Source organism: Gobius niger (assembly GCF_951799975.1).
Source record: "Gobius niger genome assembly, chromosome: 1".
NCBI classification, from domain to species: Eukaryota; Metazoa; Chordata; class Actinopteri; order Gobiiformes; family Gobiidae; genus Gobius; species Gobius niger.
In genome coordinates this window covers 17,488,365-17,515,948 of record NC_136852.1, presented here as the reverse complement: position 1 = coordinate 17,515,948, position 27,584 = coordinate 17,488,365, and the positions used below count along the sequence as shown (strand labels likewise).

General features: G+C 41.5%; 1 protein-coding gene across 1 annotated transcript; it reads right to left on the bottom strand.

Moving 5' to 3' along the window:
• Positions 1–55: 55 nt before the first annotated feature.
• On the bottom strand, positions 56–21,597 carry LOC306962940 (rho guanine nucleotide exchange factor 26-like). The gene is made up of 15 exons (XM_079556313.1): positions 21,451–21,597; positions 19,712–21,099; positions 19,334–19,388; positions 19,058–19,200; positions 17,485–17,541; positions 16,429–16,589; positions 15,214–15,366; positions 13,737–13,866; positions 13,049–13,123; positions 12,250–12,339; positions 11,554–11,708; positions 6,940–7,149; positions 1,705–1,772; positions 1,458–1,559; positions 56–1,204 (listed from the first exon to the last, which is right to left on the bottom strand). Exons 2-15 carry the CDS (start codon positions 21,044–21,046, stop codon positions 1,062–1,064), a joined length of 2,877 nt encoding a protein of 958 aa, XP_079412439.1. The 5' UTR covers positions 21,047–21,099; positions 21,451–21,597; the 3' UTR covers positions 56–1,061.
• Positions 21,598–27,584: the final 5,987 nt, after the last annotated feature.

Here is a 27,584-nt window from a genome sequence, read left to right as displayed (position 1 = left end):
GAACTAGAAAACCTCCGGAGACCACAGGGAATTAAATGTTTATTATAGCAGCTGATTAAAATATAAGGGATGGACTACACATTATGTTTAAAAAAATCGGTTTAAAAATACAAACATGTCGCAACAATATCCTTTTACATATTTACATCCACATACATTATTTACACATCATATAGACATGGGTGCATTCATTCCAAGTTAAGTACATTTTTCCCTGAGTGTTTGCAGATAAAGATGACCCGTCCTCAAATTCCCTTCTGGGACGTCCGTGGAAGATAGAGTCGCGGGTTTGATAGATGGTGCCATCACAACACTCTGACCAAACCATTTATTTCCCTTTAGCCTCTATAAAGATGAGTCACAGGCAGGACAATAACATCAAAAGCAGGGGCCGGCCCGGGACACTCGGCTCCTCCGCTGTCACCGCGCACAAATTCATCTCCTCCTCTTGCCCCAGAAACATCACACAAATAAATCTGGAAAGGCGCAATATTAAAACTCATATCAAGTGAGGACCTGCTCTTGGACAAGCTTTTTTCTGTGTTTGTAAATCTGCTGCCAGTGATGTTTCTCTTGCACCAGCGTTACAGGGAGAGCTGCCAATCCCAGTCCATTTAATTTTGGGAAGAAATGTATTCATTTTTTTTTGTAATATTTGCGAAGCTGGATGCTCATTACCACACAGGGCGTAATTTGGCTCATTTCATTAAGTGCGTTTTCTGCCAAATTGTTTCGACAGGCTCTTGTTAATTAAATGGTGTTGGATGTGCGACTTTGACAGTGGGTGTGAAGTTATTTAACTAGCAGATAAATAGTGAATTTGCCAAAGCCGCTGTCAGCTCATCACACCCACACAACCAGCTATCCTTAATTACGCAAACCTCTGCATCCCCGCTCAGCTTTGGTTTTTAATCCCGCTTAGAGATTTGGAACTTTACTCTGGTTCTGGCTTCCCCTTAAACCAGGACTTAAGCCCTGGCCCTCTTGGTTCTGTGCCTCCTTGTCCCGGCTAGGGAATGAACCTGTCAAAGCTACGTGTGTTTTCCCCCTTCATCCGGATGTCACACGTTGGTCTCCAGCCCCTGTAAGCGGTCCATCCTCTGCATGTTGCGCTCGATGGCCGCCTGGCACGTGATTGGCTGGGTGCACTCCACGAGGAACCACCCCCTCTCTCCGTCACGCAGGCGCTCCCCTTCGTACCAGCCTGAAACGGAGAAACATTGCGTCCGTGAACCTGCAGCTCTGCACTCTCGGCTTTTGATGTTCGGAGTTGTCTGTTCTTTAACATGAAAGCTGTTGCCTGTGATCAATGGAATGGAAACAGCTACAGGCTTTTATATAAATCTCTTTGAATAGATCTGAAAGCAATGGTGGCTGGTGCTGAATAAATATGCTATAATAATGAGAAGGTTGAGAGGTGAAAAAAAGGATACATTTTCTGCCATATGTGTACTTACCATCAACAGTTTGTGAGATTAGAACGACATCTGCCACCTGCAAAGATAACTCATCCGGCTGCTTGGCTGTGTATGTCCGGATCGCCTCCACTTGCATAGCATCTATAAAACAAATGATTTCATAATTATCAAACTGGATGGTTGGAAACATAATTAGAGTTGTTTAACGCAGCAGCCACAAGAGGGAGCTGTAGACTTAGAAAAGATGTCAATCCTAACACGAGCTGAGGAAATGTATGCAACTCACTTCTGTCAAGGCTCTTCTTATTGTTGACACTCTGTCCCAAGGCACTGATCCAGCGCGCACGCTCATTCCTAAACATACAAGAGTTTGGTAAGTCTGTGTCAAGGAGTCTACTATAGTCAGAGGGCATCAAAGCATTTAGAATCTATTATAAAAAGGAAAGCAGAGATGTGAAAGTAATGTTTCCTCAAGCAAGAGTAGTGTTAACAACTCCAGTTGAAGTGCAAAGATCAAAAATGAAGCAGGCTACAGTTAAAAAGTAACCTGAGTAACCTAATACTACCTGCCTTTGAAAGCAAGGTGAAGCCTGACTTTGCAATTTCCAACGAAATGAACCTTCAAAGTGAATTACTGAATCAAAACTGTCTCGAAGGAACAAATATTTGGTTGCATGTTGTTGGTGTCAGTCTTTAAAATACCCAAAGTACAACGCCTAGATAGGGAAATGTTCCAAACCCCTACAATAGGGACACTAAGTAAGCCGGATATCTTCTTTTGATTCTTGATAATAGACTTTCACTGGGGACATCCAGGCTTCAGAAATCTAAGATGCTCTGAGGGCAGAGTGTATAATTTGGCTTCCACTCCCTCTTTCTGACCGTGTCAAAGAGAACACAGGTGCGTTTTTCAGCTCAAAGAGACACGCACAAAGCCGAATTCTCCGGAGAGGACAGACCTGCCTGTTCTTTCTCCGCTCTCTGTGTTTCATGTGAAAGAAGTGGGTGGAGTCACGCAGGTTGGATTCCAGGAAACCTCAGCCCTCAATCCACCTGCTCCACATCGAGAGGGGAAGAGCGCAGAAACGGGAGCAATGGAAATGAAAATGAAAATGAAATGATTTTGTCCTGGGGAGCGTCACGGTGACTCAACAGTTCGGCAGCGTGATGTCATTAGCGTGAAGCCCCCTGTTACACGCTTGTCCTATGAGTCACTGTGCTTAGAGTTCTTACTGTTGTAATCCCATTCAGTGTGGAAAACGGTGTAAAATATGGTCACGCTATAAGTCTCCATCTCACGAAACGCCATAATATTGACACAAAAATAAAATATATGACCTCAGAAGTGCTTCACAGTGATAAATGATAATCCCTAAGGTGCTACAAATGTTCTTTTAACACTTTTTTTTCCTGTTTTTCAAAATGATGCCATGACTTGAATACGTGGGTGTTTTCCCCTAGTTAATGTGTATGTAACATGTGAACAGGTCCATAGGAAGCACAGCTGTGTTGCTGTGAACAGCTGCAGCCACATGGCACCATCATATGTGCCATAATGTATCTACTACAACAATCCTCCCTCTGAATTCAGACAGCTGAAGCTCCGCTGTCAGAGCTGGGCCTGTTGCTCAGACGTTTATTAAGACCACACCCAGAACAACCACAAGTGTTTGACAGACACTTAATGGTTATCTGAGGAATGTGAGCCACATACCGCACAGAGTTCAATCAAGTAAAATAGGGCTCATCCCATGTGTTACTCTATACTGCTGTGTCGAAGTGCAGTAATATGCAATATCTCATGAAAGTTGGAATTGTTGCAATGTCTTTTATGCCAAAAAAACATATACACCTGCTTCACAGCTAGAAGGCTCTGGGTTTGATTCCCGGTCGGATGAGGCCTTTATGTGTGGAGTTTGTATGTTCTCCCCTTGTCTGCGTAGGATTCCTCTGGGTACTTTGGTGTCCCCTAACACTAAAAACACGCACAATAGGGAGAGTGCGAGTGGGTGGTTGTTGATGGTCGGAGGGGTCGATGCGCAGATTGGCAGCCTCGCTTAGGTCAGTCTACCCCAGAGGTACCTATGGCTACAACAGTAGTAGGGCGTTGAGGCTGAGGCTGGTGATTACCTATGGCCTCTTTGACCCCATAAAACATGGAGTAACATTTCATAAAAGCAAGTTGGTCTAGTGTCTTGGGCGGAAACACAATAGCTGCATTCAATATAAATAATATGAGATTATATAAGATAAGATAAGATAATCCTTTATTGATCTCACAAAGGAGAAATTCACTCGTTACAGTCGTACATATTCTGTACTTAATGGCGTTTTGCAACAGTGGAACAGTGGCTGTATTTGCTTGGGCAGCAGGTGCTTGTCCACTTCATCATCACGTGTCCGTTATTATGTTAAATCTCCTTTGGCATTGGGGCATTTCTTCAAAAGAGCGAGAATGTCAAGCATCATAAATCCCTGCTTAGGTTTCTTATTTCACGTCTGAATAGCAGAGGGGGCCTTGCTGCGCTGTGGGACCGCCTCCTCCACCAGGAAAGATAAAGCGTGTTGACAGCAAACTTCTGACCTGGCTTCCTCTGCCAACCCCAAATCAACAGCAGACCACTGTTTTTCTAGCTCATCTCTCCTTACTCGGGCTTTCTCCTTCTGTTATCACTTTGTTTACACAACCAAAAAAACACTCCCATGATTTCACCTATGCACACAATTCCTCTCCCCGTAACAAAAATTGTGACATTACACAAAAAACGCCAGATATCAGAAATGTGTTTTCATCAAAAACCGCTCATATTTTAGTGAAAGCAGAGCGAGTGAATAGACCAAAACAAACACCTAACCAAAACCAGACCGTCACATGAAGCCAGAGCGAAAAGCCAGAGTATTTGGCTGTGTTACGTAACCGGTGCAGGCTTTGTTTTGCAGCCCACAAATAGAGGAGGCCTGTTCAGCGATGGCTCGACATGTACATACAAAACAACGGATGAGAAAAGGAAGAGGACACAGAGCTACAATGGAGAAGAGTCCGTGGCGGAGACAGTGTCTGAGGCAGCACACACATGTCTTTGTGCAATCTCCGCTCCAGCTGCCGCACTGGATTCCTTAAGCATGTTATCACCACAACTGCAACTTCTGCCACTTTTAGAATCGTCATCAGGACTTCCCAAACGACCCAAATAGTACTATGAGTATTATGTGATAAGTCTCTTCAAGCCGCTGTACTCTACTGTATTTGTGTACCACAGGTCTAAACAAGGTCTGAATTCACAATATTTAAAAGAATTCTGATCATGAACACCATTGGCAAGTGCAGAAGAGAAGGATTGTTGGAGGTTTTTGAAAGTGACATAAAACTTCAGACCCACCCGTGATCAGCATGTATGGAATTTCCCACAGAGCTGTTTTTTGCCCATCGATGTGATGTGAATATAATGGATCGTGCGCATGGCATGCAGTGTGGAGCCCTGCATGGATTTTTTCATGACTGGATTATTTTTCTAAACCCTAGCAAGTGTGGTCCATTACCTCTACCGGGGCCAACTCTACACGCTATGTGCGGATGAATTGTGGAAGCTGTTACAGGGGAAAAAAAGCTTTTGAAAGGCTTTTAGGGACATTTACCAATCACGTCGGCATCATGAATCATAACAGAACAGTTATTTAGTTTTATGTCAATTAGAAATATTGGTAATTGGTAAATTGGTAAAATAATAGTGTGTTTGTTTTGTTTTTTTCCCAACAGTTTACTTTCCTGGATAAATCAAGAGGGCTGTGTCAGGATGGAAGCGGACAAGCATCACCTGCCAATTCAGAAGCAGAAAATCAACCCTGGTGACCCAAGAAGAGAAACCTACCGGCATTTAGAAAGTGAAATAAAAAATATGGTTGCAGTCAATATTCGGGGTGGGACTGTATTGCCTCCATGGTAAAGTGCTTGTGACATTTGGGGCAGCCTCAAAGCATTTCATAAATAGCTTGAATTGCCTGGTATAACACACTCCTTCCGTGTGTCATGTTTGGTTAAGTCAGTGAATAGGATGAATCCACCCAGAAAAAGAGGAAGTTGTCTGTGAGGATCAAAACAAAGTGCTGCCAAAGGCACAAGCTACAGTCTGGGATGGGACAGGAGAGCGCGAACAAGGAGGGGCATAGAGAAGTTAACAGGCTCAGTGAACGAGGGGGAGGGAGCGTCGTGGGAAACTGCCTACTTTTCAATGGGACACCGCTGCTAGGAAACCGCCTGAATAATGCTTAGCAACCACTACAACAATGGACAGTGGCCAGAGCCCCTCGTCCATGGCTCACTTGATGCAACAGTACCCACTCCATTACATGTGTGCCAGAGGGGCCCAAAGCAACGGTATCAAAGCAGAAGATGTGGGGTTTTCAATTCAGACACAGTCAAAGTGTGTTGGGGCAATATGGGAAGAGGCCTGTCTATAGAAGGGGCAGAGTCTACAGCACAGTGGGCAGGGAGAGAGTCATAGAAATGCAACAGGAGCAAGTTCAAAAGTGAGGGCAAAAAATGAAAAGGCCGATTTATTTATTAATGTCTAGAGTAAAACTGTCTTGTGTGAAACTTATGACATGCCAAGTCATGTTAATTTATAATAATAGGTCATGATGGCTATGGCCTATAAAGCATGGTGACACTAGGCCTTTAGCTTGGATGATATACTGTACATATTAAAATAAAGTGTTGCTATTTTATTTTTCATTCATTTATTAAAACAAGTGATAATTGTAAAACATATATTGCATTGTGGATTTTAATGAGATACATAAATTTGATCTTGGACATTCCTTAGTAAGTCTTGTTTGTAAGAGTTACTCTAAGAATACATGTGTACCACAATACAGAAAAGCTGGCTCCGTCTCTGTGACAAAACTCAAGCTTGCAGCCTGTGCATGGTTTGAATTATTTACCAAAATCTCTACAAAAACAATACTTCCAGGGCTTTATGAAGCACAACAAAAAGCAACTAAGAGATGACAGCTTGGGAAAGCAATCATCCATGCACATTGCACATATTTCTTTCAGACGCAAGACACAAAAGGCTATGGCAATTAAATCTATGAGTAAGTAGTTTGCAATGCAAAAGTTCACTGAGTAGATACAATGGAACCTATTTTCCCACAGCGGAAGATCCACAACAAAACATTTACCACTGGTGACAAGTGAAGATTTAAAAATAAAGAGAACAATTGGGATAGTTACTTGCATAGAGCTGCAGTAAAAAGCAACTCATGAGAATCAAGTAGTAACAAAATATTCCTGTGAAAACTGTACAGTGTCACAATAGAACGGAAGAAGTATTGTTGTACTTGAGGAACACGAGGCAAACGAGAGCGAAGGGGTCCATTTCATGCCAAACTAAAGAAAAGCCTATCCCAAGTAAACCTTGACCTCATTTACGATATATTCACTGGATTTAGGAAGTTTTATCCCAGGCGAATATTGTTAAAGTCTGACACTGAAAACATTCTCAAAAAATCGAGTACTTACAGTGAGTCAGTGCCCAGGGTCATGAGGACATTCTCTCCAGAATGGTTGCTTCTGAAGGTGAGTTGAAACAGGTGGTTGGTGTTGCCCTGTTTGGAGCTGAGCATGCTGGTTGTGCTTCTGACCGGGGACATGTTCAGGTCCTCGGGCTGGCAGGAGCCCACCCAGATCTCATCTCTCAACGCATAGTCGATCACGGTGTAGCTGTCCTCGCTGCAGAACAGATGGAAGGAACAGGTTGTTGACAGATATACAAAGCAGCACAAAAGAAAATATTAGCATTTTGTTTGACTATATAGCAAAGAGGTTTGTGTGATAAGTGAGAACAATTGGTAGTCTTTATTTTGTCTGTTTGGGACATGATTGAGCAGGAGACTATATTGTCTGGGAATAGTAGAAGCTACAGTTAGTGGAAAAACATCTGGAGTTGATTGCGAAATCCCGGACCTCTGAACCTGGGAAAATACATGTGTTTTTAAAGCATTCAAAAGGAACGAGAGCTTAACCTCAGCCCACATGTTTTTTATCAGGCCAGATATATCAGCAGACAGCGCACAGCTACTGGACGGACTGGGCTGAGTACATTACAAGTGCACGCGTCGCACACACAACACAAGCACAAAGGAAGAAGTCAAACAAATAGTGGAGAGCAGTGCATTTGTCTCAGGGGTCATGACTGAGCAGTTACGGCTGGCTGCTTTTCAGCGAGGTTCAAATGTTGGGGATGAACCCTGATTGGCCCCAAATTGCCATAAGAAAAATAAAATAAAGTTGATTCAAGTCATTGGAAAAGGAATTGAAATGTCATGTAGATCGAGATAACATGACAGCTCGACTTTTGAAAGGGGGCAACAGTTCACAATAATATAAACGGTAGACCAAAAGAGTAAGGTTTTCTCTATGACAGCCCTTTTTGCTTATCTGGGTTCGGAAGAGTCACAAAGATTACGCACCGTAGGTCAAAGAATTGACTGTGACCAATTAGGCATCTTAAAAGACATGCAAAAACCAGTAAACAGGAGTTGACTGATGTATAGACTGAGATAAGAGATCAGAAGAGGGCTTCCATTTCAAGTGACTGCAGAAAACTAGTAACAGCATAGAAGACGACCCGACGTTTGCTTTGTTTAGGCATCTGTGAGCCCCACAGGTAAAATGCCTGTAATGCCATTTGCATGATACCATTAGGGGGAAGGGTGGTGGTGGTGCAGGGTTGCAGAGAGAACTATGTTAACTTGAGAACTATGTCCCGAGGATGTGGAGGTATTAACCAAAATTGACAGCACAAAACTTTGACTCTTGCTCTTGACAATAGGAGTGGCACATTAAAGGGATATTTCAGGATTTTTGACATAGGGCCTGATTTCCTAGTTATCCAGAGTGTTGTTGATTTCTGGAGATTTTTTAAATATTTGTATTCATGCTAGGCTAGTGCATGTCTATGGTAACTAGTAGCCTGCATTAAAAACAGTCTGACCCAAGCACAGTGCACCTGAGGCAAATCACTTATAACACCAGACTACCGGGATAAATGTCTGTGTTGACAGAATCATTTTTTTAATATAACAATTTTGCATTTAAATAACTTAGTGGTGGAGTGATCTACTTGGTTACCGGATCTACAGTAGTTTGTTTACCTGTGGCCGGCATTACTACACGTGGAATTCACAAAGGAGCTTTCTACAAATCAGATATGGCAACGTTTGGAGGACTACTCGATGATTTTGAAGAGGTTTTCAATGCAGGCTACTAGTTACCATAGACATGCGCTAGCCTAGCACTAGCCTAGCGCCACTAAACTCTTCTAATATAAGGACTGCAACAATTAAATAAAAAATAACTCTAAAATGAGGCCCTATGTCAAAAATCCTGAAATATCCCTTTAATGAGATAAAACGTGCTGAACATAAACCTAAGTCAACAAAGTAAACCTCAGTAAAATATGCAATTAAAAAATACACCTTCAAAAATGTATCTTTGGTTAAATACAGCTAAAATAATATACTTAATCAGACATTTGCCTGCCTGAAAACTACAAAGAAGCAAACACACCTTGCTGGAATGAAAAGCACAAATCACTTTGAGATAGGATAGGAATCTGACATACGTCATCGGTGCTTTGCCAGATACTCTCTTAGATTGGTTCAACCAGTTCCACAACAATAAAATCTTTCCAGCTACTATTTCTACACAGGACTTCTACAACTCTCATGATCGACTATATAAATAAACGACACACAATAATGGTTCATCAGCAGCGACAAATATCAAACTAAGCATGTTAATGGAGAACTACCTGTAATATAGTTGAGGAACAATAACAAACTTGGTTACTGGGATAGTATTTCATATTTGGAGCGTGACCAGGATCCCAGAGGAGAAGGCGGGATGTGGAGGGATGTGTGGAGGGATGTGTGGAGGGTGAGAGAGGAGCCAGCTGCTGTGGACTCACTGTTATGTAAGTGTTCTGTTGCTTTGAAGCAGCAGCTCAGCACAGCACATATACACTCATACTAAAACTACTGATGAAAATGTCATAAATCAAAGTTTATGTTTAAAATATCTTATCATTGATACAAAGTTAAAGGTATGTCTGCAGGATGTACCCTTGCTGGTTACAAAACCAGCCCTACAACTACACTTGAATCTGATTTGCCTCATATGGACAAAATGAGTACAATATGTGCGACCAGCATAGCCTATCGAGGATGCTAGGATTTAGAACAGATTCCTTTTATGTTTATTGCTCTTTTTTATTTATTTATTTTACTCCAAAAGATGAAACAAATGGAATTGTGGAACTTATCCTGCCTTCTGACTAGACAATCTCAAGAATCCAAACAAAGAACACTTTCAGATCATGTTAAACATTGCTTTTATAATTGTGAATAAATCAGCATCAACAACTGTTATCTCAGCCTGTAAGGCCAATATATTCAATAATATGTTTTATTAAGCTTTTTTTTTTTTCGTCCGATCTGGGGACACAGTTTATGTTTATGAAATAATTACAATACAATGACCTACTCTACACTTATATTCAGCTTGTCTACATTTTTTGTTGTCCAACTATTAAACAATCATTAACTGCCACATTCTCGATACTGGACCTGAAACTGGTCACAAGATCAAGACTCAAGGTTCACTTCATGTAACACCAGCGATTATCATTTCAATTAATCTTTCAGTACATCTACTGGCAAGTAAAATATTTGAACGCCCTGTGTACACACCATAGTTTCATGGGCCGGCACACACATAAACTATCCAAACCACAATGAAAGGGGGAGAGCTATTGCAGAGTGATGTCTAAAGGGTTCGTGACCGGCCGCTGCTGGGTCTGGGTGTGTTATTGTTTTCATTTGTTGAACTGGAGCAGTGTGGAGTAGCGTGCCACTAGTCCCTGCAGCGCATGTGCAGTACAAACTAATATTATAACAGCTTCTCCAATTTGATTCAAACACACAAAATCCAATTCCGGAGAACTCCTTTTTTTTTTTTTTTTTTTTGCCTGTTACAAAAGCACATACACACACTAAAGTTGCCTGGTTCGGATCAAATTCCCAGAAAAAAAAAAGCTCATGGAATGTTTCTGAATGTTTCTTTGGAATTTTGAGCGGGCAAGTTGCTGGGTAAATCAATCCCAGACATGGACCAGGGTGAATGGGAAGAGATCATGCTCTTCCTGAACATAGTAAAATAGGAACCATGTGACAACTACACTGAGACGCAACTTTCGGTTACAACTCTCTGTTAAAAGTATTTGATGGGACTTAACATGCAGTCTGTACATCACAGATCAAGCAACTAGCATTCGGTATTCTTACAGTAACAGTAATTGTCTTTTGTATTCATTCGTCTGGGAGATTTCCATCGTTGTAAAACAGTTCAAAGTCATAAACTGGTCTGTTTTTCTGAGTTGAGGATATTTCTTCTCACTCATCTGATCTGATTTAGGAGCAACGTTGGACAAGGCTTTAAACACCAGATGAGTTAGAGAGGGAAAACAACCCAGTCCAGTTGATAACTCTGACTTTTCACACTATTTCATTCATTTCCTTCTCAGCTCAGTTCTGGTTCAAACCCATTAAATCTTTACGCTTCACCTTTTCCCCATCTACAATGCCACTATTGCTCCCAAATATATCCGGCAGGTATAATTTATTTTTTCTTATACTCCTTACTGGTTGCTGTAGAAAACTTAACAAGGTTACGTGAGCTATACACCTGTTGTTGCATGAGATATATTATGCACATTCTTTACTGTGATGATGAAATTATTATGTTTTGTGGTTGGGTTAATCTTCTGATAAAGCCCCATTACAAAATCAGGATGTTGTTCAAATACCTATTGTTTTGACTATTATTGAGACCATTTTTCAGCATATCAGAACAAACTATTTTCAACAGGTTTGGGCATGAGGCTTTCACACAAAACCTCACATACTGAACCCAGGGTCCTGGCCTTATAAAGGTTTGACTGACACCATATCTGCTTCTGGGTTTTAGGCTAGACTTTCACTGCCAACGTGTCCAAACAGGTCAAGATATGTAGAAGTTCACAACAAAATGCACACTGAGTCCCACACGCGAGCATCATAACACGAGCCGCCTCACCTCTTTTTCCTGGTGACGATTAGGACATCGTTAAACAGGAAGAAGTAGACCTGCTGCCGGGAGGTCCGTTTGAGAAAGATGCCGCTGTCCTCCCCAAAGGCTGTCAGCTCTGCTCTCTTGACCATCCACCTTGATGACGACACCAGGGGAAAGGGCTATAGACAGACAGTTATTATTATTTTCTCAAACCATTAGCTGTAATGCAGAATAAAATTTACAACTACTGTATGAATCAGGCTCATTCAATGCTAATTGGTCAGATTACCGAAAAAGCAAAAGCTAAAAACACCCTCCAGTCCAGGGATTGTGTATTTTGCCACTTTTGCCATAAATAATTAGTCTTTAAAATCATCTAGAGTCAGACAAGTTGCTTTGGGAGTGTGCCACACAACGCCTATAAATCTTAAAGGATAATCACGATGCCAAAGCCAAAGAACAACATCCTATTCTGCAACAGCTGGCTAATGCAACAAGTGGATACTGCAGGACATCTGTGAATTGCAGTCGTTCCAACAGTCACTTCCCACACTCAGACTTGGCTTACGGTTACAGACGGCGGCCAAACAAATGACAGCGCTGTGTGTGTGTGTGTGTGTGTGTGTGTGCCATTTCCACTTGTCAGCACATAGCACAGCAGTGTTAAATACTCTTAATAAGGCCAATAAACGTGCATGCAGTGATTATTCAGGAGCAGACCTTTATTTTGAATTCCAGCTGGGAGTTAATGGTGTACATCATCTCCGTCCTCTCCATGGTGCGAGCTCCTTCGTTGCACTTCCTCACCACCTGAGATCATGCAAAGGTTTGTTTAAGGACTTTTCCATCCCCTGTGTTGAGGCCGTTTTTGCCTCTCACCTCAAGGGGCTTCATCAGCAACTATTGATATGATTGAATATAATCTAACATAAAAGAGGAGTTGTACTTTGTTATTGGTGCCACCCATCTTTATTCTAAACCAGGGGTCCCCAACTGGCGGACTTGGGTCCAGATCCGGACCACCAAAGGCTTGAGACCGGACCCCAAAGCTTTTTCATCCTCTCAGTATACTTAATTTCTAAGGCTGATATATATAAATAAAAATATAAACAATTTGAATAACATTGACATTCTGCTTTGTAAATGGATGTGTTAACATTTTCAAGAGCAATGACTGTATATGTCCGGACTCTGGACTTATGTCGAAAGTTTGCAGACCTCGAGCTGATATAGTTGGGGACCAATGTTCTAAACTCTAACAAATTTAGAGTAGCTTTTGAGAACGATGAAAGGTGGCCCTAATCCAAGGTAGCTCCCTCCCTACTAGACTGGTGTATATATATATTCAGATTATGGATAAACTGACAGATGACAAACTTTTATCAACCATGATATTGAGTGCAAACATTGATTAACCCAGGTCTTTGATGTGATATAGCAACTATAACACTGTATGTACAACATTTTCTCAACAAATATTAACCATGAAGCCTTGGCTTGTAGGGGCACTGTTACTGACCTTACTAACTGCTTGCAAAGCCTTTTTACATTCCTCATACTGCGCAGAATCTTTAGGTGTCTTCTGGCAAATAGTCTGCAAGAAGAGAAACAAGGCAAAGCAAGTTCAGAAATACTTTAGTCCGTCTTTTCAAAATGGCCTTGGACACCAGCAGATTTGCATTTCATTTTAACCTTAAGTAATTTCTGAGAATAAAAATCAATGTGTGTGTTTTAGAGAACAACATTATAACGTACGCGCCCATTTACATAACATTAGCATTTTTAGTCCTTGCACACCACTATCAGGGGTGAGATAAAACCTTGTGAATGTGGTGGGATCAACTGACGTCAAACTAAACTTTCTCATGGTCCGAGAGTATGTGAGAGAACAAGCATAAGCCCCAAAGTCTCCAGAGAGATAGTAGTGACAGAAGAGAGAAGAGAGAGGACCTCGATGCAGCGGTTTAAGAGGGGACATGGTCGGAGGGAGGGGGGCGCAGTAGGAACAGAACGTCGTCACGCCAAAGGAAGCACAGGAGGGAGATGTGAAATGGGTTTGAAACAGTAGTAGGCTCGATGTCAGGTCATACGTGTGTCCGTGGGGTTACAGAGATAAAAGGCAGAAGAACAGTGTGTGGCCAGCGGAGCTCAGGCTATTCAAACACAGTGTTGCATAAGAGCCAGTGGAATGAGGTGAATGCACTGACATCCATGAGGAGGGGCAGCCGGGTGATCCTCTGCATGGGAAGGATCAGGAACGATATCATGGGGAGGTTCCTGCAGTCCGGGTGGCTCTCGATCCTGGTCAGCACCTCCTTAAAGGCAGGATTTTTTGACCTGAGGAAGGAAAACAAGGATCTAATTAACTTTTCATGTTTTTATCATGTGTTGTACATATTTAAGGCCTGAAAAAACGTTTTTGTGTAATGATCTCTGAGGCTACTCCTTATGGTTGTGCTTTACAACATAGCAATAACATGGTAATCAGAAAATACTAGCCAGTATATGTCTTGTGTCCATGTAATTACAATAATTACCATAATATCTCACTTCTTCTTTCTTTTCTTTTATTCATTGTACATAAGAGACCTTTATTCTATTATTACTTGTTTGCAACTTAATTATATCTAACCCCCAGTATGATCTGAACGTCTTATCTCTAGCCTTTTCCATCCTACTTCTATGCTATTATTGTGCTATACAGTAAAGTAAAGTGCAATTATTATTTCTTGCTTCAAGCCAGTTAGTGATTTCACATTTCATTATTGATTTCAATTAGTGATTTGTCAATGATGTGCTTTTTTGAACTTCTTACCCCCCGCCTTAACCGAGTGCATGTTCTCCAGTTTGGCTTTACCCAAATCTAAAAGCTTCTGGGAAAAAAGTGAAAAATAGCAACATTAGCTAAGAACACAGATGAAAACGCAAAAAGGGGAAATAAAAAAGTGCAGAAAAAGTGACAAAAATGTGTGACGAAAATGCAACAAAAACACTACAAAGAGCAATAGAAAAGTAACAAAAACGCAACAAAAGTGACAAAAAAAGGGACAAATATGCAAGAAGAAAGCCACAAAAGTGCAACAAAAGAGTAACAAATGAGTAACAGAAAAGTAATGAAAATACATTTTTTTTAAAACGTCAACAACGCAAGGAAAAAGATCTTTTCAGATCAGTTTTGTAGGTCTTAACTTTCAAGTGAGGTGTTCACTGGCCTATTGGCTGTAAACTTTAAGATTTGGGTAAAGCTAAAGAAAATGCACTTGGTTAAGGCGGGGGTTAAGAGGTTAAAGACTTTTGGCCTGTAGGATTTATGAGACAGGACTGCTCTGGGTGAAAGGGGGTGAAGAGCAGAGGGAGACAGACAGAATTGTCAGAACAGGGACTCATTGAGTCCTGACTGAATGTGCTATTTGATCGTTTTATTGTATGCAATAGACTTCAAACATTTGATGATCAGAAGAATTTCTTTATAGGCCGACTGAACATAGCATAAGAAGACTATCTGAACTGGAATATATCATCACGTGGGTAATTAGCTTTGTATTTATATCAATTTTGCATAAATGTCTGTGTGGCGAATGAGATACAGTTCCATCTCGTGAGCTGGGATTTGCAGATTAACAAACCTTCTTGGCTTACCCTTCCTTGGGGTAACATAGGATACTGCATAGAATTGTTACTCACACAAGCCTCTGCAGGGTGCGTTGCTGGTACACCTCATTGGAGCAGTACGTGATGTAAGGATCAAAGTTGGACTGGGCGTGCTTGCAAACGATGTCACTGATGTCCTGGATCACAATATTCTGCTGATGTCTCTCTTCCAGTTCATTGAAAAACCTAGTGATAATTCATACTAATAATTAGCACACACATAATACAAGCAATAAAACTCATAAAAACTACTGGATTTTTTTTCACTCTCACAAGGGAAACATAGGATGTGGTGACAGACACAAAGTCAGGAAGCCATGATGCTTTGTTAAGACATTTCAGCATCCCAAAGGAAGAACCCCAGTCCACATAGTTTAAAATTAGACAGACGTCCTTTAGCCACAACATAGTGTCTTTTCCTCTTCCTGTACGGCACCAGATGGAGGCTTTAACGGCACACCAAATGGCTTGCCTCAATAAATGTGGTCTGAGCTCCACATGACAAACAGGAAGTTGTCAAACACAGCCTGAACAATGACCTTGAGTGCTTTATGACTTATCATGACCACAAGCGAAAAAGAACAATGCACTATGTGACAAGACAGTAGGACTCCCGTGCAAACCTCGCCCCATTCGACCCCAGCCAGACAAACATGAATGGTTCTGGTGGATCAGGGCCAAAACTGATTGTTGACAGATAGATTGTGATATAAATTTTTTCAATTTGGGTCACAACCTATCCCGAAAGTCTGAAGTTGGGTCCAGTTGAGGACAGCTGGTGTAAAGGATAAGGCAAGAGATCCCTTATTTGACCTTTGACCTGTGTTTTCAGATGTATCTTGGGATTTCAAAGGTCAAGGATGCTCAATTTCAGCTGTTGAGGAAAAACGCCTACTAATAATAGGAAACTAGGTGGGGCTTGGCTGAGAAATGAAAAGATAAACAAAAAACAGTTGATATGAACCAGCTGGGAGTGAATGGATTAATAAGTGTATGTGCTTTCTCGCACAGTAGCACTGAGTCTCTTTTTACGTTTTACGGAGGCTGGTCATAAAACACAAAGACATACATACATACAGACAAACATAATCAACCACCTCACACATAGGTCCCACATCTCTACAATCTGACACTGTCCACAATTATTGTATGGGGTTCATTACTTGAGCTTGTAAAGAGAGTGCAAGCCATTTTATAAATTGATCTACTAAACGACATCTGAGCCATGTTTTTATTCCAAATGCTTACTTTTTACTGGCTTCGCAGACGTCTGTGATATTGGAGAAGAGGTGGTGGTGTTCAGTCTTGGTCATGGCCTCACTCAGCTCTGCAGAACACTTGAACATGCGGATGAGGATCTCCAGACTGTGGAGGTATGAGTGCTCGGAGGAGATCACCTCAAAGATGGCCTGATGCAAAAGAAAAAGAATAGAAAGAGGGTTCACAAACTAAAAGTTGTAGCACCGAATTACCCAACAGTTCATTACCAATTGCAAAAGTTAACATTAATCTTTGGACAAAACTGAATTCTTTTGGCTAGGCTTTCCTATCATGATGGCTGCAATTGAGAAAAAAATGAATATCTCATTCAATATGTCAATAGCATTGCAATATTTACGAGACCATTGTATGTTGCTGTGAATTTAACCAAAAATAGTCAGCAATTTGTTTCCAGTTTGTTTTTCATTAAATTGTGTTCATGCAAGGTTCAAAATACAAAATCAGGACCAAAACAAGGCAAAAATAAAATAAAACTATCATGAATAAAACTTAAATTTGTGCATTTTTAAGTTGCCATGTGTTTTGTTTTGATCTGTAGAATCAAAAACATGTCCTTCTCAGTCAGATGTAATCTTAGCTTCTTGGTTATGGTTATTGTGTCACCAAATACTGTAATAACAATATACAAGCAATTTATGGTGCAGCCCTATGGATTGCCAAAGCAAATTGCCTGCCTTTGCATTAGCTTGAAGCTTGGACAAAGAATACACGGTTTACTTACCATAACAACATATTGTCTATTTGTTTGACTTAACATTGCACACGTCAGAGTGGCCATGAATCCTTCAATGACTCTGTTACTCTGCCAATTACAAAACCTACAACAAAGTTTATGTGTCTGCCCTCCTCAGAGACCTCAATGTTTTTGCTTATAAATCTCTTCAGACCTTCTTTAATGGCTATTTTACTGGGCTAGTGAACATTCAAGCCACCAAATGAACTCTAATGCTTTCCTTAAATCCTGGCCGTTCTGTGACCCAAAACTACACTGTCATCCCGCCAAATGCAAGACAGTGTTTCTACCTCTTGTCTCTTGCGTTCTTCTTGACTCAAGCGCTCCGACAGGCCGCTTTTCTTCACCTAGACAGAAACAAGAACACCGTGTCAGACGCCAGGTTATTCGCGTTTATTTGTATTTGAAAACCTTGCAGGGCTTTTTAAGGTCAGGAGTTCTCGCGTTTATGGTAAAGGGGTGTGTGCACATGTGTGACTGCCAGTTGTCTCCATGCACAATGAAAGAAAGCCCTTTGCATTCCACCCAGGCCCATTATAGCGTCTCCAAAACAAGCACTGAATAATTTGCTGAATCGTTCCCAGGTGGTGCCAATATCAGTCTATGTAAATTACACGCAATTGAAATGAAAACTAAGCCCTGGTTGCTTTCTCTAGCTTTACGCGTAAAATGTTTGTTTTGGGGATTTTTTTTCCCCAAGTAAGTTTGTCTTTGGCACAAGGAAATGACCCATCAAGTCCCATCTACCATGAGAATCACCCTCAGTAAATACTCAAAACAAATACGCTGCAAACCAAACAACAGAACTCCTATACTTACTCCTCCACTATCAGGCCAGCAACTATGCCATGTCCACTGAACTTTATTCTGCCTTGTAATTACTGGGTGTACCCGTGATGCTATCAACTTTACTATTATGAGACCATAGAAAGGGAACAAGAAAAGCAACTCTGATGCTAAATCGAAAGGTGCTTGTCATCAAACTTTGTGACAGGTGAGAAAAATGGGGGAGGCCGAGTGTCAGGAGGTTTAGTAAAGACCTTCATCACAACCTGCTGGTCTGGTTTCTGTTTGTAATGCAATGCAAGAGCAACACACCAAAGCTAAGGTCTAAACCAGAGCTGTCCAACCACATTTTTTGCGTGGACCAGATTTTTAAGAAGACTATGAACTGTGGGCCCAACATAAGCACATTCATAATGTAATATTACCAAAAATTATAATACACGGCTAAATAAGGGGTTAGACTTTGATCACAGACAGACTGGAACTGCAACACAACTAAGCCAGTTTCAGTCTCTAAAGTCTAAAGTAAACAATCGCAAATGAAGGCGTAATTGCCTGATTCATAGACTCGTGATGAACCTGCCCGTGCTTTCTTTATGAACTCAATATGAAAGTTAAGAGATCACGCCACCGACGGAACAGTTTCTCTCGCTCCCTTCACAGAATTATGTCATGCTGAACTACTGCGCGTCTTTCTGGAGGCTACATTCTGGAGGCTACATTCTGAGCATAGTTTGTGTCTTGGCTCAAGTCCCAGGAGCTCTTCCAAGACTTCCTGTAGGTCTGCCTGCCTCGGTGCCCAACACGCTCCCAGACATCACACTCCCACTATATACTCCCTGATAATCAGCAAGAAGGGCATAAGTATGGGGAGGACGAGCACGCACTTTGGCCAAACTGGATATGGCAGCATTCCTTGGAGCGATGGCATTCCAGTTAAAAGACGCAAGATGTTATACCTTGATGTGTTTAGCAAATGCACAAATGTCCAAAGGTTTCCCTGGGTTAATTTGGATTTGTTAATATAATATAATAAATTGAGTACATCGACAATGATATGTTTGTGTTATGTCTAACCGCACTGAGTTGGCTCCAGGACGTGCGTATGGGCCTGTACTGCACCACGATGTTGTTGTCAGGTTTAGGCTCCCGGGAATCAGCGTCTTCATCGGAGTCGTTATGCAAGGCCTTCTCCTGGTAGTTCTGGTACAGCTCCTCCTCTGAAATGCACATTTTTGACAGGCAGATAACAACTGGCATATTCATCATCAACACAAAAGTCATGAATAGAAATCCAGCGTTTTTGTGTAACATGGTCATTTAGGAACACTCTTCAATATTCATGCCTCTCACCTTCACTGTCAAACGTTCGCTGGCTGATCAGTACATTTTTCTTTTCCGGGCTTATCTGCAAAAGTACAAATACAAATGTACAGCTGTGATTTAAAACTGTGTGCAGCCTTGTGTTCTGTGCTGGGACTATGACCCCTCTAATAACAGAAGCCTTTTGTGTGACATGTACAGCATAGCATTACATCATGTCTACCAATAATCATTGTTTTCTTGTTGTCTTGCGTGGTCCTTATCGCAGCTTTATGGTACAATGGTGAGTTTGTGTTTCACTTTTACAACGCAACCTTTAAACCCAAGAATATATACATATACGTAACTCGTGACTTTATATCAGATAAGTATGTGGTAATAAGATAGTAACAAAGATAAGAAACAAACCTTATACTTCCCTATCCCCGGGGGTTTTGCTGTCCTAGGGCTGGGCGGTTTAGCTGTTTTGGGGCTCGCAAGAGTACTTAATACAGGCTTGTTCGCCCCGAAAAGCTTTGGTGTCCCAGGGGATTTTGGACTGGTTGGGCTCGCACTAGCATTGCTGGTTGGACTTGTCGGTGACGGAGACTTATCCTTGTTCAGTCCTTTGCTGGCAGGTTTGGACAGGTACAAACTTTTAGGATCTACAGAGACACTATCCGCTTCATCCACTCCGCTCACCAGCGCCTTCCTGTAGGACGTGCTCCTCAGTCCTCTCCTCAAAGTTCCCGGGCTATCTCCAGCGCCCTCTTCCTGTCTCTGCCCCCCCGTTGAAAAGTATGCCCCAGTCTCTACCATGCTCAGGGCCTTTGTCGACCGTTTGCTTTGGTCCAACCCCAGCAGACCGGCAAATCCTTGGCCTTGTGTCCCGGCTGGAGATGCCCCCTTGCTCTGTCGTACTTCACACGCCAGACCTTTGGGGATGAGTTGCTGGGTGCCCATTTTGAGAGCAGCGGGACTGTTAGTGCTTAAGACAATGGGCGGAGGGGGGGAGACGGATGGACAGGGAGAGGCAGACGAGGACGAAGAATGGGGCGATTCAGTGACTGACGATTTTGATAGTGTCCTGTCTGGGGAGGATGAGCGCGGGGTTGGGGGGTCCGAAGATGTGAAAGAGGAGGACAAGGACGGGATGCTGGAAGTTGAGCTATGGGAAGGGGTGGGGGTCCGACGGAGAGGAGAGGAGTGGGATGAAGAAGGCGGCAGTTCATGGTAGCTGTTGTTGTTTGGAGTTTGAGGAGGAGTGATGTCAGACGTCCTCAGCGCGTCTTTCTGTGAGTTCAGACTGAGTTGCCCGGATAGCCGCTTCTTCTCGGGCCACACCGTCAAACCATTGCTATATTTCCCTCTGTCCGACGCCCCATTGCAAATCCTGTTGTCCAGCGAGGCGGATTTATTATCCTCAGACCTAAACTTGGGAAGTGAGAAGCGTCCGTTGGAAAAGTGCCCAATGCTGATGCTACGAACAATGCGGGTCTTCTTGGAAGGTTTGTTGAGGACATGCTTGAGCACTGCCGTGTTGGAGGCGGGTGTCATCAGCATCCTTTCAGCAGGTTGGCTCAGAGTAAAAGAGCACTTGTCCTCCACTGGGAAGTCCGTTGTCATGACCCCGTTCATGTGATAGCTGACCGGCCGCGGTTTAGAGTTTCGAGAGATTTGAGGACTCCTGCAGTGGTCGGACCGCCTTTTCCACAATGGAGTAATGTTGTTGTTAGACAAGTCCACATCGTTGCCAAAATCCATGATTGTTCCCGTGTTGTGTCCACTTCACTTTCTGGTCTTGAGCAGAGGTAGTCCTGCACAGAGAGAGGTTTCGGTCAACACAACTGAGCTGAGTCTTATCATTTGATGTTTACTTATTAACCTGATGCAACGATATGACAGTGTAAGCAAGTTGGTCAAGTGCTAAAAAACAATGGGAAGACTTGGGAAATCTATTGTTGCTGCTCAGTGATGTAAAATGACCCAAATACAACAAACTGTAGCTTTAGGATACATAAAGTTTAAATGATCCAAAAGCACTCGTTCAAATGGTTCTCGTTTATTTCGGAGTTTGCACGCGCACCTCTGAGGTGTCAAACCGTATAGGTAGGTTAATACAAGCGCATTAGTACAGAAGTGACATTTGTAAACTTGTAACAACTTACCTCTATTCAGTGGGTTTTCCTACACAGCGCTGGCATTGTGATCGATGCCATGAAGTTACTTTCTCTGCCTGGACGACTTTAGTTTATCGGTAGAAATCCAGACGGGGTGAAATTCAGAGTGCGCGAAGTGGAACGCGCCGGGTGCGCTCTGGCTGGAGAGCGGAGAAACTTCTGTGACAAAAAAACAGTCAGGAGGAGGGGACAGAGAAGGGGAGAGCAGAGGCGCTGCAGTTCACACGAGGAATCCACCTGCCAGACGACTTGTGCGCGCAATACAAGGAAAGTAAAAAATGTGAAAAATAAAACAAAACATGAAGGTAGACAAATTAGTACGCAGCTGCAAAGTCTGTGTTTTTTTTTGTTGTTGTTTTGTTTTTCTTTTTGTCGTCAATTAAGTAGGCCTACTTTTCTTGATAACTAACGTACTGTAGATTATACTAGAATACAACAAATAATAATCTAAGTTAGTTATGCTGGTGACATGCACAACACGGAGTAAACTTCCTAAAATGTGCCTTACTTTGCTCTAACTTCACCAGCTGCTCTGCGACGCCACCCTGTGTCCGGAGGCAATATCAATCAAAAACAGAAGGGACATAAATCAATGTTTCTTTCCACCACCTCAGTATCATGACTTGCTTTTTTATTTTGACATAAATTCCTATTGCGGGGCCTAATATTGTGCAAAGCAAATTAAAGGCAATATTGTGAAACGGGTTGTGGTTAATTCGTGTCTTTGGAAAAAATGCGATGGTGAAACTCTGTTGTTTTCCAAAGACATCTAATAACAGTTAGTGGCGAACTTAACGAAGATCTCTCTGTCCTGAAATACCGAACAGTATTATTGCAAATGATAAATCTACATGAGAAGCTGCGCTGGCCTGGAACATTGTTGTGAATATTACGCCTCCATGTGGTTCTTTGGCGTCAGTGAAGGTCCGTTGTGAGGAATCCACAAATATGGGCTATAGATTTACAGACGGAACTTGAACTAGCCTTAGGGGTGGGCAAGGCAGCCGAAATATTTAAGTCCTCTTAAATGAGTGGATATTTAAGCCTACTCTAGGAGATTATTCTTTTATTTCTAATCAAGAAACCCGTAGGATAAAAATGAATAGGCTAATCAAAAGTAGCAAGAAACACAGCTACTCTACTCAATTAAAATAAGTATCTGGTCAAACACTCTGGCAATGGCTGTTTTGTGTGAAACTATAATATTAAGAGACTTTAGTTTCTTCTAATAAGAACTTTTACTCTCAAGTGAGCAACATTTTCGTCCAATTCCAAGCGTTTCAGAAGTAGCCTAAATGTCAGAAGATGAGAGATTAAAAGAGAGCCAATAACTTATTTTAATTGTGGAGGAAAGAAGCAGCTGTACAATATGGCTGTCATGTGTTGAATCATCAAGTGAATAAGCCTTTCATGTTTTTGGAGAAAATGATGTGGCCAAACACACTCAAAAGCATGATGATAATATATTCATTACAGCAGTGTGCAGTGCAGAACAGAAATCCATATGAGCAGAGATGAGCTGTGACTCTTCCCTCAAGGGAGAATGAAGCTCTCTATCCTGTTCATGAATCATTATAGAACATGTTTCCTGATGTTGTTTTGCTCTAGATGTTTCCTCTAACATAAAAGACAGAGGTCCAGCAGGCGTCATTAATAAGCACTGTCCTGTGTGCGATGCCTGTGTGAGAACTGCATCTGCAACGTACAGGCCAAATGTGTGATCAGATAATGACTATGAAGTGTTTGAATAGATAAAAGGAACAACCGGCAGTTACAGTGTTGCAAATAACAAAATGACAACTTAATTAAATGTCAGCAAATTGAAGGCCCCCGTGATTTGTTCTACCACCCCCCTCCCAGAAGAGGATAATAAAATAGTTGTGTCCTTCAGTAATAGCAAACTTTTATTTATCAGTCATGACCGAGCCGAGTAGTGGTGTTGTTTACATGACTGTTAAAGTTGTGAGAAATGCTTATAAATTCATCCGGATGTATGAAATTTGTAAATTTGTTGTTGTTGTGTAAGTTAGGGTTTAGGTTTCACTACAAACCAACAATTTAAAATTAATGCTGCCTCTCTTTTAGTGGGTATATGGCCTTTAAATCAGAAGATCCAGTTTAGGTCCAGTTAAACTTTGGACTGCTTTATTGATAGGCTACTCTGTTCGTTATATCACAATATAATTCTATACACTATTGCTAGTTGGCCATGTCAATCACTGTTAGACGCAGATTTATTTTTTATTTATTTTTTTTGCATTATGATTATGGATTATAATTATGTTTGTATGTTTGCGATTAGGGCTCGGTACTGTTAAATTCATATTTATTTATTTTTTATTTCGAAACCAATTCTAATTCCTTTAACGATATTTGTTTTTCGATACCGACACGATTTTTCAATACCATAAAACCGAACAATAATGTTAATATGTTCCATAAAACTTTCTTTTAGATTTGTATCATTGACGTATTAGAGCTGAAATAACCAAGTAACTTCCTTTAATGATGTCCCGGGACCCAACAGGCATCAAAACCTGGTCTCTATATAAAAACATTTCTGATACATGCTTTCAATATTTTAATTTCTCAATACCAGTACCTAAACCTTTTTTTTCTTGATACCATACTGGTATCGTTTAGCGGTACCCAGCTCTATTTGTGATTATTGCTTATTATTTCTAAGGCAATAAACAATTTTCATTTTTTACAGAACCAAAGAAATGGATATGATGCAGCACTGTAGGCTATTTAAAGTTGCAGCTTTCTTGGTCCTTGATAATTGCCGTATTCTTCCATTTGTTTCTTTTCCCTGACGTTACCCAGTGTGCTTCTTGCTTATCTAACAGTTTCATCATTATATCACCGAAAGATGCACTGAATTAATTCACTCCCAGACTTTTGTGGCATTTTGAAAAGAGCCCTCACCGCTGGCCTTTTCTTAGCAAAACCATCTCTGTCCCTCCAATGACTCAGAGCTCATTGTACTCAGCTGTAATATTGCCTGTGCAGTTTCCTGGCCCCCCACAACCCCCTCCCCTCCCTGGTTCTCACTACCACCCACACACCTCGCCATCTACACAGAATAAAAACTGGAAAATCTCCTCTAGATGGGATCACAAATTGCAAAGCTAAACAAGAAACACAGACTTGTTGAAATCCATCCCTGCTTTTTGATCGACGATGCAAACTGTCGCCAATCGTTCATGTCATCAAACACATGTTACGCTAATACAGGGGCAGCATCTGTCACACAACTTATACCTGAACCAATCACCATGGTTACGAGGCATCTGTGCTGATTGGCTGACAAAACTGCAGTGACCCGTGAGTGACTCCCCCTGTGGCTCATTGGATCATTGCCGCAGGACGATGGCGTTATAATGTGTGTCAGACACTGTATAGATTATGCATAAGACGAGCAGGAGTGCAAGGCTTAAACACTCAGTCAGACACTTATTTAGCCAAGCTTAGCCGACCTTTTTGTATTTTCACAGGGTTGTTCAGCAAATTCAGTAATAAAAATACGACGGATATTACACAAAGGTATAGGAAATGTTGAAATCCAAAGCACTGACTTTTTAGAACTTCCCAAAAACAATGAGCATTTGAAAAAATAGCTCTACCCAAACCTAAAAGCTTCTTGAAAAAACGAGCGACGTAACATCGACAAGACTGTGGCGAAAACGAAGATGAAAACGCAACAAAAAAGTGGCAAAAAAGTAACGAAAACGTGATGAAAATGTGACAAAAAAGTGACAAAAACGCCACAAAAGGTCAGTCTTAGATTTGGGTATAGCTGAACTGGAGAAAATGTCCTTGATTCAGGTGGGGATTAAGCGGTTAAACACACTCGAGTAAATGTACCCTACTAACTTTTTTGCTTATGCTTCTTGGAGTATTTTTTACTTTTTTACTTCTACTTTAGTAATACTTAGAAGTAAGAGTGTGTCATCAGCCTTACTCATAGTACCCCGGCCACCACAGTCAGGGTTGAGCTTACAACAAGTTGAAGCTCAACTCCTGGAGGGGTCAGAGTTGGTTCTGAAAGGCAAAATCCAGCAGCAAAAGGTCTTGTTTTTGTGTTTGTCAACCTCCCCCACCATTTCCTCCAGGGCTCCTGACTCATCTTGATCCAGCCTTTTTCGTCATTGCCCCATGCACTCCAATCAGCTACACAAACACCACAAAAATCTGCTTAGCTTTGCCTTCCATTCAGTGAGAGTGAAATGTGTGGCCAGTCACTCAGATGTGGCTGAGGGCTTGAGTTTATATCCTCGCTCCGAAACCAGGGCTTTTCTGTGGGGAGGCTGTGGGAAATTCCCGCTGTATTGCGTTATTTATTCAGTGTCAGCTCTTTGTCTACGGACTTGAGTGTAGCAATAAAATGATTCAACGATGACAACAAAACGCCAGTCAAGTGAGACATGATGGTTCTAAACATGACACTGAGGAAGACTGAAATAATACCGGATAAAACACTTACCTTTAGCCAAATCAGACTTCGAAAACTTGGCTTTTGCCTTACAGCGAGTCTGCCTCCTGGTGTGCAGTGATTTGCATATTAATACTCATTCACTTTATTCGCACAAAAACACTATACAGACAGGCAACGGCAAAGTAACAGCTGAAATCTGTTACTTTGCAGCATTGAGATTGGGATTTCAAGGCTAGACCCATTTCACTGGGAAACAGTTTATGGAGCATTTATCCTTCCTCTTCCTCCTGCGCTGCTCCCTCCGATCCACGACAGTCTTTCACCATCATCTGGGGAAAGTGTAAAAGTTAATCTGTTTTATTCTCCAGTGAACGTCCATTAGCCAGAAAAATAGAAGGCATGTGTGGCTGAGCTGTGAGTCTTGCTCGGATACCTCCTTGTTTGTCCCTTTTTTGTTTCTGTAGCGCCGATTGTGATGCCTCCACTGTGCTGCAGGTGTGGGCGGCTCTTGGTGCCTCTTGAGTGTTTCAGAAGAAGAAATTGGTAGGTCTCAAATGTCTTTAGCTCATAAGCTAGCGGTTTGTTTACTTTTAATAAGCTGCTTTATTCAGGACCATTATGGACTCTTTGCAGAAAAAGAAAATCCGCTGAATGTGTGAGCAAGCCAAAGGCAAATTTCCATCACTGTAAACAATGTTTTTTTTCTATTTGATTATGTTTGAATGAGATCTGATAGTTTCTGTTATTTTATATGATTGTTGTTTATTATCTGTATACGTATGTTGTTGCACTTGAAATGGCACTGCTGAGACCTATTTGCATTGTGTTATCAGTAATTAGGAATAATTGCTATCCCATGGGGCTTCTTAACAAACATGTCACTGGTCTCAGGGCTCCTCCATTCATACACACACACACACACACACACACACACACACACACACACACTACAGTGGCAATAAACCCACAGTTTGCCCTCTGGTATAGAGCTGAGTCATTTAACAACTCTCTCTCGCTTGACACAATTGAAATACAGCATTCATACATACTGACAACCGCACATTATCACATTTAAAGACATTGGGAAATATACTCTCTTTTAACGTCCACAAATTGCTGGTGTGTTTGTACCATGCACACAAAAAGAGTTCTCAGCGGTGTCTGCAATTAAGGTCTTAGTCATCCTGCACCAAAGGCTATTTTAGTCCTCATCTCCCCTTTTCTTCTAAAAGGGACTTGCTGTTGTTGTTGTTGTTGTTGTTGTTATGGCATAGTGTGTTCCGTTTGATCCAACATTAGGGTTTACATTATTATGCACTAACTTGTTTGATATCCTTTGATGTCGGTGCCAGTCCCAAGCTCGTTGAAAAAATTGTGCCGGAGAGATAAACCGTGCTAGAATGAATGTGGAAACAATCCAGATTTAGAAAAGTGAAATCAATTTAAGTATAGGTAATACTTTAAAAAATAATGGTACATGAGTTCATGCATGATATTCATGAACTTATGCATGAATTAATGCATGATTTCATGAAACATTCATGCATTATTAAATCATGACTTCCCAGGAAAAAACATGATTACATGTTGGTTCATGGATGAATTCATCCCAACTACTGTAATGAATGTACATGAAAATGAATGCAAAAAAAAACATTTTGGTAATACTTGTGCTGTATATTAT

Excerpts from the sequence above, each read along its gene's own strand:
- LOC306962940 (XM_079556313.1), bottom strand. The coding sequence starts at position 21,046 with ATGGATTTTGGCAACGATGTGGACTTGTCTAACAACAACATTACTCCA. Across the intron at positions 19,389-19,711 it reads CGGGGATAGGGAAGTATAAG|ATAAGCCCGGAAAAGAAAAA; the intron begins GTTTGTTTCTTA and ends GTACTTTTGCAG. Across the intron at positions 13,867-15,213 it reads CGCACCCTGCAGAGGCTTGT|GTCAAAAAATCCTGCCTTTA; the intron begins GTGAGTAACAAT and ends TTCCTTCCTCAG.